At 35.3% G+C, this 13,351-nt stretch overlaps 1 protein-coding gene across 1 annotated transcript in view; it reads left to right on the forward strand.

Moving 5' to 3' along the window:
* The window catches only part of CCDC73 (coiled-coil domain containing 73), a 133,572-nt gene extending 120,298 nt beyond the window's left edge, over positions 1-13,274 (forward strand). The window contains exons 14-17 of the mRNA XM_053562930.1: positions 1,766-1,952; positions 3,081-4,592; positions 7,537-7,670; positions 12,802-13,274. Of these exons, the coding sequence (XP_053418905.1) occupies positions 1,766-1,952; positions 3,081-4,592; positions 7,537-7,670; positions 12,802-13,020 (2,052 nt within the window). The 3' untranslated portion in view covers positions 13,021-13,274. The remainder of the gene's footprint in view (positions 1-1,765; positions 1,953-3,080; positions 4,593-7,536; positions 7,671-12,801) is intronic.
* Positions 13,275-13,351: the final 77 nt, after the last annotated feature.

Raw genomic sequence — 13,351 nt, forward strand, 5'->3', positions numbered from 1 at the left:
CATATCATCTGCGGAGAGTGACAGTTTGATCTCCTCTGGTCCTATTTGGATCCCCTTGATTGCCTTCTCTTGCCTGATTGTGATGGCTAAGACTTCCATTACAATGTTAAAAGGCAATGAAGACGATGGGCCTCCTTGCCTGGTTCCTGATCTGAGTGGAAATTATTTCAATTTTACTCCATTCCATACGAGATTGGCTTTGGGTTTGCTGTAGATGGCCTCTTACCAGTTTAAGAAATGGTCCTTCTATACCCATTTTCTTAAAGTGTTGTGATCATGAAAGGATGCTGGATATTATAAAAGCTTTTTCTGCATCAATTGAGAGAATCATATGGTCTTTGTTTTTTAATTTGTTTATGCGATGTATTATATTTATGGATTTACATACATTGAACCATCCTTGGGACCCTGGGATGAAACCCACCTGGTTTTGATGTATAATTTGTTTGATGTGTTGTTGGATTCTGTTTGCTAGGATTTTATTGAATATTTTTGCATTAATATTCATTAGAGATATTGGTCTATAATTTTCTTTCTATGGATAGATTCTGATCTTGCTTGCTCTCAAACTTCTATAAATACCATGTGTTCTCCTTGGAGTACCTCCTTATCCTCATCGATGACTCCATATTATAATACCACTTGTCTGAGAAGCCTGCTTTGACTCCCCAAAGCAGGGAAAGGACTGTTCTTCTGGGATGTGCCCATAGTAACCTATATATATCCCTATTGAGCACTTACCACATTTTATTAAGGTTGTGTTATTTCTTTTCCGTCTTCATATCTGACTGTGAGTTTTTGAGGACAAGGACTGTATTTTGTTCATCATTGTATCCCAAAGCGTACCACAGTGCTTCCCATGTAACATGGCTTAATATATAGAGGGAGAGTTGCGTCTGAACACCCAGAGAGGTGTGGAAAGGGGGGGGGTGGGTAGAGGGAGGGGAATCGGTGGGATCACACCTGTGGTGCATATTATAGGGGTATTTGCGAAACTTGGTAAATGTAGAATGTAAATGTTTTGGCACAGTAACTGAGATAACGCCGGAAAGGCTATGTTAACCACTGTGATAAAAATGTGTCAAATGGATTATGAAGTGAGTGTATGATGCCCCATAATCATATCATTGTATACAGTTATGATTTAATAAAAAAAATTAAAAAAAAATATATAGAGGGAGAAAAAATAATACTGAATTGATTTGCTGTTTCATTGAGTGATAATGAAAAGTAAAGATACATGCAAATACTGCTTAGCCAGGTGAGGTGGTGGGCACCTGTAATCTCAGTTACTTGAGAGGCTGAGGCAGGAAGATCACTGAATCCAAGAGTTTAAGGCTCTGGGGCACTATGATCGTACTTATGAACAGCCAATATACCTTGGTCTGGGCAACATAGTGAAACCTTGTCTCTCAGAAAAGAAAAATGCTGCTTGAAATAATTATTTGCCATGTTTACCTTAGGTTTTTAGGGTTTTTGTTGTTGTTATTGTTTACCCCTTAGGGTTTTAGGGTTTTTGTTGTTATTGTTGTTTTAGAGATGAGATTGCTCTTTGTGACCCAGGTTGGAGTACAAAGGCTGATCTGATCTTGTTATGACAAGTAGTATAGTAAACCTACTTTAAAAAAGCATTTGACATTCAAATAGAAATTAATGAATTGTTAAACTGAAACTTTCCACTTTTATAAGCAAATGTTGCTCAAAAGTTTTATATTTTTTAATAATCTGTTTCTACATTAAAGGAATATTTTCCATTTTATACTAGAATGTTCCAGAAGTAAATAATGAGAACAGTGAAATGTCAACTGAAAAATTAGAAAACCCTATCATACTGAAATATTCTGAACAACAAATAGGGAAAGAAAATTCTGAGAGTTTTTGTTCAGATACTAGATTCAGAGAAGAGGTGGAAAAGAAAAAAGGCCCATCTGTAGAGGAAATCATTATCGAAGGTAATTTTAAAATAATATTGATATTTTCTAATTTGTATACTGAAATTTTTTTCAAAATAAAAGCTTCCAAAGTGCTGTGCCAGGCTTTCTGTGGAATTTAGGGGAATATCAATTACAGTCTTTGTTTTGAGGAGCTTGTAGTGTAATTGGAGCAACATCTTTAATTTGTATACGTCAACAAAATAAGCATCCTTCAGGCAATTCCTTTACAGTAAATATTTTTGAGAAGACTATATTTCTGCCTTATCATCACTTCTTTGGCTTTTTGCATTCTGCCTTATGCCTTCATTGCTTTGCTGAGAATGTTCGTTGAGTCACCCAATAGCCTTCTCATGAGCAGATGAAAGGTACTTTTCTTAATTCAAATGACTTTTCTTTAACCATTGAGATAATTTAGTAATTCTTCAATCTTGAAAAGGAGTTTTTTAAAGATGATGCTGATCAAAGGTGTTCAAACTTAGGCCGAACAACCACTTGGTGGAGATGTTGTAGAGAGAATGATTGGACTAAAAAAGGCCTTTAAAGACCTTAAATTTGTATTCTACATTACTTTTAACTGTACTAAAAATTTGAAATCTATTGTTAAAACATATATGAATAAAATTAATGTCTTAATTAAGTAGTTACTCTAAACACTTGCCCAAAATTATTCTAGATTTAAAAAAAAACAGGGCAGTGAATAAAAAAGTGATGATTGTCAGGTTTGAAGAAGCTAGCTAGCAATTTCTAGATGTTTCTGGACCTGAGTAGTAATAGAAATTAATGTAACCTGTTAGCATAAATTAATTTTTATCAGCTATGTGATTATATGGAATTGTACATCTGCTCTAAAGGCAGTAATGGACTAGAGAAAAAACCATTTTGTAATACCTCAATTTAATTCCCCCTTTTAAAGCCAGTTTTTCCTGTTATGAAATAAAAATTTAATGTGGCTAGAGTGAAATATTTAGTATGCTATATATTTGTTAAAGATTTAGGTAAAATTGATGTCATTAGGCTTGTATCATTATTGGCCAATAAAACATTTAATGATAAATATGTTTTTATAAAAATGGGTGACATATATGTTTTCTAAAATGAGGCTTTAGTATATATATAAAATTTTACTGTATTCCCATATCATGACAGATTTACAGGTTTTGGAAAAAAACTTCAAGAATGGAATGGATACTACTGTATCTCAGAACAAAAATCAAAGTGAAATCTCCCTAATCAAAACTCTCTTTGGAGATAAAGAAGTAATTAGTCAAGGACAAACCTTGAATGCTGCTGACATTAGAAAATCGGTTACTGCAGAAATAAAAGACATGATGTGCTCAGAAAAAGATGAGGGACCTTCGGAATTTAAAACACCAAATCATCCTTTTTTAGTTGCAGATTCAGCAAGGGAAACAGAAAAGATATGCCTAGAAAAAACTGAAGGATTAGAATTAGGTCTTCACCATGCATATATACACCAGGAGGTTGAAAATAACAGAACATCATTTAATAGTATTTTAAATGAGACAGTTCACAATGCAAATCATAATAAAGATGTTTCTGAAAATGAATCCTTTAAACAATTCAATTCACTTCTGGGGACTCAAGAAAACACTACTGAGAAGGTAAACAGTGACCAAACCAAAGCAGATTTAGATTCATCTCTAGATGTGAAGAAGAATCCTGTCCTGTGTCAGAAGTATAGTTTACAGGATTCAAGTAATGTTCTGTTAGATGATGAGCAGTGTAAAATAAAACAAATACAAGTGTTAAATAAAAAAAGTGAGTGCAGCACATTATCTTTTAAAGAGACGTCAGAGTTCCAGCAAGTCTGTAATGATACTTCAGAGAAACCTGAACTAACTGTTCCCTGTAATACAGTAATTGATCACCCCTTTTCATCTGCTGCATTTAGTGATAATTTGAAAATACTTAAGAATTCAGATAAAAATGTTAACAGTATGTCTACATTGGTAAAGCTCAATTCAAGCCCTGGCCAAAGACCTATATGGAAAAATATGGATGATAAGCCAAACAGTCAATTTAAGAACTGTTCAGGATATTTAGAAAACAATAATGGGACCATTTCCCATCTTCAGGTTAATGATGAGAATAGTCATGCTTCACAAACCAAAGATGTGAAAACTGCTGTTCACCCAAAAACTTCCACAGAAATACAGTTTTCTAATAAAGAGAGACAGATTGATGAGAATCAGACAACTGAAGCCACAAAAAACGACCTCTTCCTTTTTGTGAATGCTAATGAAAGACAGCATACATTGTTAAACAAGACAGAGAAAACAGAGTCATTAAATGACATCGTTTCAGAAAAAATGTACAGTGAAGGACAGCTGGCGGAATCGCATTCATTTCATATAAAGCCATCTGGAGATTTAGTAAACAGAAGTGGAAGGTCAGCCTTTGATCCTTCAACTTCAGATAAAAAAACTGAGAAAACACCAGTATACATGAATATTTCAGAACCTGGTCCTTGGTCAAAAGTAAATCAAATTGAAAATCAAATAGTGGGCACTTCAACGTCTAGCATTTCTTTGTTGCTGAAGGAGAAACCAATAAATCCATCAGAAAACAAAAACACAATTTCAACGTCTCTTTGTAAAAATGTTGATACGGATGACAACAGAAAAGATATTGGACCAGGTAAGAAAATGGTATATGTTTTAATTCTTTTTTTTTGCAGTTTTTGGCCAGGGCTGGGTTTGAACCTTCCACCTTTGGCATATGGGGCTGGTGCCCTACTCCTTTGAGCCACAGGCACCACCCTAATGTTTTAATTCTTAAAATGTGTTTTTCTACTTACTATTCTTGATAAAGTCTCCAGATGGATTGTGTTTAAGATGGAAATGTTTATATTAATTGTTTTTTTTGCCTAAACCTAAAGTGCTGCATACCTATGTACATGTAAGAGTAGGAAAGGTTTTATTTATTGGAAAAAAGAAGTAAGTTTCGTTTCACCTAAGTCTAGGCCAGATTATCAATGTGTACAGTTGCATTTTGGAAATTTTTTTAAATTTGTCATTATCAAGGAATAGCAAAACAACAGATCCAAGCATTAATTTTCATTTAGGAACAGCTACTCAATCTAATTTTTTTAAACTATCTAGAGCAAAGGCAGTAGTTGATAAGGCTTCCACCAAGTGTGCATGTTTATTCCTTTTCTTTCCATACTCTAAGATCCTTAAAAATTTCCTTCCCTTTGAACCACATTTTAGTTTCTCTTATGTTGCCTTTTCTTTGCCTAATTTTCTTTTCCTCTCCTTAATTTTTCCATTTTTATCTGTCTCTTCACCAGCACCACCAATCCAGCTTGCTTCTGTTCTATAACCAATACTGAAGCATAACATTAATATATTTCCCATCACTGATATTTGAAACTTTAAATTGAATCCCTTAATAATTATATATTTATATTGATAGTTTTATAATGTTACTTTAAAGAATAGAGAGGCAGTTCTGTTCTTTAAAATTTCCACATGAAATGACATGATTTCCAAATTCTGCTTTAAAATACTCTAAAAAAATGAAATAGGGGAATGGATAAAAAACATGATTTAATATTGATGGATGTTGAATTTGGGTGATAGGTACATTAAGGTTCATACTCTACTATTATTTGAAATTTTTCATAAAAATATTTTAAAATAAAAACATCTTGAATGGGCGGCGCCTGTGGCTCAGTGAGTGGGGCGCCGGCCCCATGTGCTGAGGGTGGCGGGTTCAAACCCGCCCCGGCCAAACTGCAACAACAAAAAAAATAGCTGGGCGTTGTGGCGGGCGCCTATAGTCCCAGCTGCTCGGGAGGCTGAGGCAGGAGAATCGTGTAAGCCCAGGAGTTGGAGGTTGCTGTGAGCCATGTGACACCACGGCACTCTACCCGAGGGCGGTACAGTGAGACTCTGTCTCTACAAAAAAAAAAAAAAATCTTGAATAAGTACCACATAGATGTAAAATTGAAGATAAAAATCAATAGTTTAAGATATATGATCACAAGGAAAGTATGTTTACTTCGCTAATAGCAATCTCATAGTCAAAGTTGTTGAGATTGTTAAAGACATTCCTACATTTTTAGGGAACTTTGCTGGGTTTGACAATGTACATTTAGACCCTTTAAGGAAATACAGGTCACAAAGCTTTGTATGGTCCTTTTAACAAGCTTGTTTTAAAAGAAAATGAAGAAAATTTTAAAAAGAATATTTGAGGGTTAAAAACTATCTTGTTTACTAGCACCACTAGGAAGTAATTTAAGGAAAAATAAAAAATAACATGGGTGGCGCCTGTGGCTCAGCGGGTAGGGCGCCGGACCCATATACCGAGGGTGGCGGGTTCAAACCCGGCCCCGGCCAAAACTGCAACAAAAAAATAGCCGGTTGTTGTGGCAGGTGCCTGTAGTCCCAGCTACTTGGGAGACTGAGGCGGGAGAATTGCCTAAGCCCAGGAGTTGGAGGTTGCTGTGAGTTGTGTGAGGCCATGGCACTCTATCAAGGGCGATAAGGTGAGACTCTGTCTCTACCAAAAAAAAAAAAAAATAAATAAATAAATAAAAAATAACATAAAAAAAGTATAACCTCACTTCCTAAACTGTAATGTTTGAATATAATAAAATCTATTACATCACATTCGATTAATTTTGAGTTAGTCAAGTGCTGCTTTGGGGGCTAGTCTAACATTTACCATTTCTCAAAGGTCTTTTCTTCTAAGTCAAATTTTAATGACATAAATAAGATATAAGGGGAGATAATCTAAAATTCTGTAGAAATTCAACTTGTGAAATACTCTTAAACATACCTTCAGTATCTTTTAACCTTTATAGTTGATGTTTCTTTTTTTTTTTTTTTGAGACAGAGTCTCAAGCTGTCGCCCTGGGTACAATGCCGTGGTATTACCGCTCACAGCAACCTTCTAAGGCTTAAGCGATTTTCTTGCCTCAGCCTCCCAGGTAGCTGGGACTCCAGGTGCCCACCACCATGCCGAGGTAGTTTTGGGTTGTAGTTGTCATCGTTTGGCAGGCCCGGGCTGGATTCGAACACACCAGTTCTGGTGTATGTGGCTGGTGCCTTAGCTGCTTGAACTACAGGAACTGAGCCTGACATGTTTCTTTAAATCATTTTTATCTATTTATTAAAGCTCTATGACCCCTTCTAAACAGCCCTTAGTTGGGATTCTTACTGTGGCCAATTTCTTTAACTATTGTTTATAAATGTGGCATTTAGTTGGTTCAGACTTTTTCCATTAATCTGAATTGGTAGACTGTTCACTATGTAAATGTTTACATGTGTGGACAATGCAGTGACCAAGAGAGTAAGAACAACATTTTATATGAGTTATTTTGTTTTAGAAGAAGATATTTATACTGTTTCACTGCTTTTAATGTGGAACTATAATAAAATCTTTTGTTTTCTGCAATGAAATGCTTAATATAAGAGCAAAGTCTAGGAAACCTACAAAATATTCAAAGTAAAAAGAAAATAGAAATTGTTACTTTTTAAATACAAAAGCATAGAATCAGAGAGAAACAAGTTCAGTCACTAAAATGAGTGCCTAGAGAATAAAATTCAGTTGCTGCCATTTCCTCTTTGTCAATCAGATACTACCAGCATTAACAGAGTTGCTGACACTTTGAATAACTGGAGCATCCATCCAGATCTCAAGGGAGAACCCAGTGAAGAGAGGAATGCAATTGCAAAGACTTTTTATGATTCTTCTTTTCCCACAGAACATGTAAGTCAATTAAAAATACTGCCGAGCAGACCTTAGTGAGCTAATTCTACAGATATGTGTAGAACTGTACACATCTGGATGCTTTAAGACCTAACCGATCTCCAAAATAATATCAAGAGGGCAACATGGCACCATTTTTCACAATTAAGGTTGATAGAAAACAGCAGGAAAAAGTCACAGTGTATAAATCAAATAGATATAATCCAGCCTGTTTTGGAAAGGAGAATGTGAGGCATCGCATTATGTACTTCTAGTTTTTACTCAATTAAATTTGAAAATAGTGGCATTTGAGTATTTAAAACTTTATATTAGTGAAAGATGATGTCTAAAACTAATTAATTCCAGTTTTTAACAATGCTTAGGTTAATTCGTAAACTAGTTATTGAGGTGAAAGGAATTTATTGAAAATTATTTCCATTAGAACACAATATGTGAAAAGACCAAATATTCATAAGGTGATACAACAGTAAGTTTGGCTGTATAAATTAAAGTATTTGTAGAGATTATATGGCTCCCAGGAGTCTCTTTGTCATAAGAAAAGCAACTGATCACAGCAGGAAAGTTACTTGGTTCAATTTAAAAGTTTTGTAGCTTAGTGTATAGAAACGTTGCAAGAAAAAGGCTATACTGTTCAAAGTCTGAAAAACAATCGTAGGTATAACTGCTAAAAAGTGACCTAAATAGGTTAGGGAACACGTATAAAACAACAACTATATAGACTGGTTTAAAAATCAGTGTAGTTTAAATTTTAGAGATGCACATTAAACAACTTTCTCTTTACCACAGATAAAATGAAAATTGGGGGGTGGCGCCTGTGGCTCAAAGGAGTAGGGCACCGGCCCCATAAACTGTAGGTGGTGGGTTCAAACCTGGCCCTAGCCAAAAACTGCAAAAATAAAATAAAATAAAATGAAAATTGGAGCACATCCTTAACAAATAACAGCTTTTAACAAGATATTCTATTTTCCTTTTTAAATAGTAGAAACCTCAAGGGAGACAGTATAACTCTTCCTCTGGGAAAATGGAAATAAAAATCAGGATCTAACCCTTTTCATATTTTCATAATTGAGCTCAGCAACAACAGTATAGTTCCAACTTGGTATGTATGCTTAAAATTAGTAACTAGGGTAGCACCTGTGGCTCAGTGAGTGGGGAGCCAACCCCATATACCGAGGGTGGCGGGTTCCAGTCCGGCCCCGGCCAAACTGCAACAAAAAGATAGCTGGGCGTTGTGGTGGGCACCTGTAGTCCCAGCTGCTCAGGAGGCTGGGGCAGGGAGATCACCTGAGCCCAAGAGCTGGAAGTTGCTGTGAGCTGTGACGCCACGGCTACCGAGGGCAAAAGAGTGAGACTTTGTTGTCCAAAAAAAAAAAAATAAAAATAAAAAAATATATATATAGTAACTAAAGAGTACTAAAAAGTACTTTGAAAACTGCAAAAAAAAAAGCAGCATTCTGAAGGCAGTGCCTGTGGCTCAAAGGAGTAGGGCGTCAGCCCCACATGCCAGAGGTGGTGGGTTCAAAAAGAGTACTTTGATGTTGGTCAAACCTTGGTCAAAAGTTCAAATCTTGGTCAACTGAGTAAGTTATACAATCAAAGCAAAGGGCAAGCTTGAGAGAATTAATACTGGATACCCATTCCTAATTTGGTTGAATACCTAACACTTATAGAAAGTTTAAAGGGTATATGATGTAAGTTTCAGGTCTTCCTTAAAAGCCTATTTTTATAATTAACCCAACAGGGAAATTCTCTGTGTCTAATTCCTAATACTCATCCTCTAATTAATGTTGCTTTTAAGAATTTGTTTAGGCTCACCACTTGTAGCTTGGTGGCTAAGGGTGCCAGCTACATACACCAGAGCTGGTGGGTTCAAACCCAGCCCAGACCTGCCAAACAATGACAACTACAACCAAAAAATAGCCGTGCATTGTGGCAGGTGCCTGTAATCCCAGCTACTAGGGAGGCTGAGGCAAGAGAATCACTTAAGCCCAAGAGTTTTGAGGTGAGCTGTGACACCATGGCACTCTACCCAGGGTGATATAGTGAGACTCTGTCTCAAAAAAAAAAAAAAATATATATATATATATAATTAGAGAATTGTTTCTCAAAGAAATAGTTCTCCAACATTTGTAAGGTAAATATTTTTTTTCCATTTTACTTACAAGGAAATAGTGACAAATGTGAAATAACTTTCCAAGGTTATAAGACAGTCTGTGGTGGACCACAGACTATATGGCTTGGCTATTAGTCAAATACTGTATTATATTTTCTCAACTTTCATAGTAGAAAAATGTTTAAAATACTGGTGGATATAAAACAAACTCAGTTCCCTGGCTAAACAGACATTTTCTAACTGCTCATTGCTATGTGCCAAGTACTATACTATCAGCATATCACTGTCTTAGCTTAAGCTTGGTTATCAATTATTATGTAATGTGGGACAAATCCAAAAGTAGATCTTTTTAGTAAGTAATGCTTTATTAGAATATTAGAACACAGCCACACCATAAAGGTAGCTTTTGTACAGCAGTGACAGAATTAAGCAGGACACTTGGCCTATAAAGCCAAAAATATTTACTATCTGGCTCTTTGCAGAAAGTTTGCCAATCTGCTCTAAGTGAAGACAAATGAATTTTATAAAGACTTATAGCCAGAAAAGGAACGTAATTTTTTTTATTTTTCAACATATTTTTATGTACACTCTGCACATTAATTCTGTTAAACTTGGGGCAAGTATTAGGTGTCAATCCACCTTCTCCCTATGGGTTCAAAGTAACTTGAAAAGGTAAGGTATGTTTTTTGTTCTTGAGGAGAGTTAGGTTGGTAATCTGCTACAATCTTGATTATACATAGTATCCAGGAATCAGGATGGAAGAGGGGACCCAGAGTAAGCAAACTGAGCCATTTTATTTTATTCATCCAATGAATTAGGTTCATCATTTAAATTAAATTTTAAAATACCATCCCAGGGTGAAATAAAAGGACTAGTACTAAGTTAGAGGAAATTTTTAGGCCAAAAAGTCAGTGAGGCTTACTTTTAAGTCAAAGAAAGAGGAAGTAGGGGGTGATAAAAAAATTTCTAAAAGAGATACAAAATTATGTGGCAACTTGTCTGGCAAAAGCTCTACTAAAATTACTGTAGTAGGCTGCAGTGAGCTAAATAGGACCAATTTTGCTAAGTGTAAACCTTAATCTACATTATAGTTGTTTCTGTACAGCCAGTCCCTGCTGCCACCCTTCCTACCAAGTGGGTAGTTACGGGAAAGAAACTAAATTAGATATGTGTGAATGCGTCTCTCCTTTACAACATCATAAATAAAGGCAAATAATCCAGGATTTGGGGAAACTGCTAATTTGTATTTGAATGCTAAATGCACCAAAATGCATAAAGCATTTTGATGGCAAAACAGGACCATTAAATCATATGGATCATCAATCATTTTCCTCAAAATTAGTAGATTTAGATTTGATCTATTTTTCCCCATATATTCTTGGTATTGTATGGAACACGTGAAACTGTGAATTTAACCATTCTAAACTTTAAGCTCATTTAAAAAATTATTACAACATAATCTCACATTGAAAATGACAGTGTCACTGACACTTTTACTAGTCAAACTGGAAAAGATTTCAATGAGGGCAGTACTCCAAAGATTTTCAAAGGTTTATGAACAAATGATTCTTTGCAGCATAATTTATAACAGTGATCATCTTTTTACACTTTAAATGTCCAATAATATACATTCTTTCAAATTTTTAACAGGTGTAAATGCTAAAAATGTTTTCAACATAGCATATAAACTGATAATGTTTAATGGTGTCTGGACTTCTGGGTCATTTTAGTGTCATAATTATCCTGTCCCATATTTCTAAAATACACATGTATTTCCCTTATAACTAAAGAATAAAAACATAGTAAATTATTATTATTTTTTTTTTTTTTGTAGAGAAGAGTCTCACCTCATGGCTCTCGGTAGAGTGCCATGGCCTCACACAGCTCACAGCAACCTCCAACTCCTGGGCTTAAGCGATTCTCTTGCCTCAGCCTCCCGAGTAGCTGGGACTACAGGCGCCCGCCACAATGCCCGGCTATTTTTTGGTTGCAGTTTGGCCGGGGCCAGGTTTGAACCCACCACCCTCGGTATATGGGGCTGGCGCCTTACCGACTGAGCCACAGGCGCTGCCCCATAGTAAATTATTTTAAGAACTTAATATTCTCTTTGAATAGAAGATTTTATCTGGGAGTCTGTCTGAAGACCATGAAAGGTTTTTTCATGAAAAGTAACCCAAATTTACTTTTAATAGTGATAAACTAGAAACAACATTCAGTCATAGGACAGGGAGTATTTAGCAGTCACTGACAACTGTTTATGGCAAATTTCAATGAGCTAGGAAACTGCTCACAGAGGAAAAGGCAAGATATAAAATTCTATAGAATGATCAAATATGCTAAAAATAGGGGGGGAAAAGTCTAGCAGCAAACAATACCAAATGTTGACAGGTTCCTTTGGGTAATGGATTACAAAAATTTTGAGATATACAAAAGTCAAGAAGTATAATGAAATCTATACAGATGAAGCCCTCCTAGCAACACTGATAAGCTGAGCAAGTTGAATCTTGTATGGCTGAAGTAGAAAGGACACTGTCAACAGTGTTTCTTGGAAGTGAAATAATGGACCATGACATATCTGTCTCAGAAACTTACGTATTAATGGTTTTTTGTTCCTTTATGCTTCTATTTCTTAGATTTACAATAAATGTTTTAAGTTATTTTTAAACAGATTATTCTAAGTATGACCCAGTTCAGTGCCTTGAAAACATGCCAACTTCCATCTACCTCATTGCTCTTCCTGTTTCTTTCAACAATGGTGCTCTGAAGCATCAGAGGAAATATGAAGTAAAAAGTAGTTTTTATACAGTTTCCTTCTGGTTATACATTAGAGATCTGTAACATAAGCCTACAAATTCATGTTGTATAGTTCCCTGGTGCCAGAATTACTAAGGTTGTGAGAAACCAGCCAAGAATATGGTGGCTTTATCACATAAACATAACTGTAGAGGAGTCACAGATTCTCTTTAAAGTCTTTTGTATAATAATTTCAATGGTAAAACTAGTTTGGTTTTTTCCTAGGTGGAAACAAAGCCTCTGAAATCAACTTTGCTACAAAGCCATTTTGAGGCAATCAAGATTAAAGATACTGTTGATTTGGCAGCTCCTTCTGGTGAAGATGATTGGCAGAGGCTCATAACAAGTCACATAAATGAAATTGAAAAGTTCCTAAACTTAGAAAATGACAACCAACCTAAAAAAAGAAAAGCAGAAGAGATGTTGGAAAAAACAACCAATTAATTGAAATATTGGTAGTTTTTCTAGAATGAAATGACTATGTTATCTATGAAACTTTGCAATTGTCTTCACTTTTGTAATCTTTTCTGATGTGATGAAATTACTATGTCATGAGTTCTAAAATTTTACATGACACATACAAATGTGTCATGTAAAATAACCATCTTTATATCTGCAGTTTTGTCTTCCCTGCATTTATTTTTTCTTCATAGAGCTTACTGCTTCTTCAGTATCCTTCCCTATAGAACTTACACTAGACAGACACTGTGACCTCTTGTAACCTAATACTTTGTATTCCCTGGAATTTGTGATTTTAGTTTAAATTTGAGACAAT

Source organism: Nycticebus coucang, chromosome 14 (assembly GCF_027406575.1).
Source record: "Nycticebus coucang isolate mNycCou1 chromosome 14, mNycCou1.pri, whole genome shotgun sequence".
Taxonomy (NCBI): Eukaryota; Metazoa; Chordata; class Mammalia; order Primates; family Lorisidae; genus Nycticebus; species Nycticebus coucang.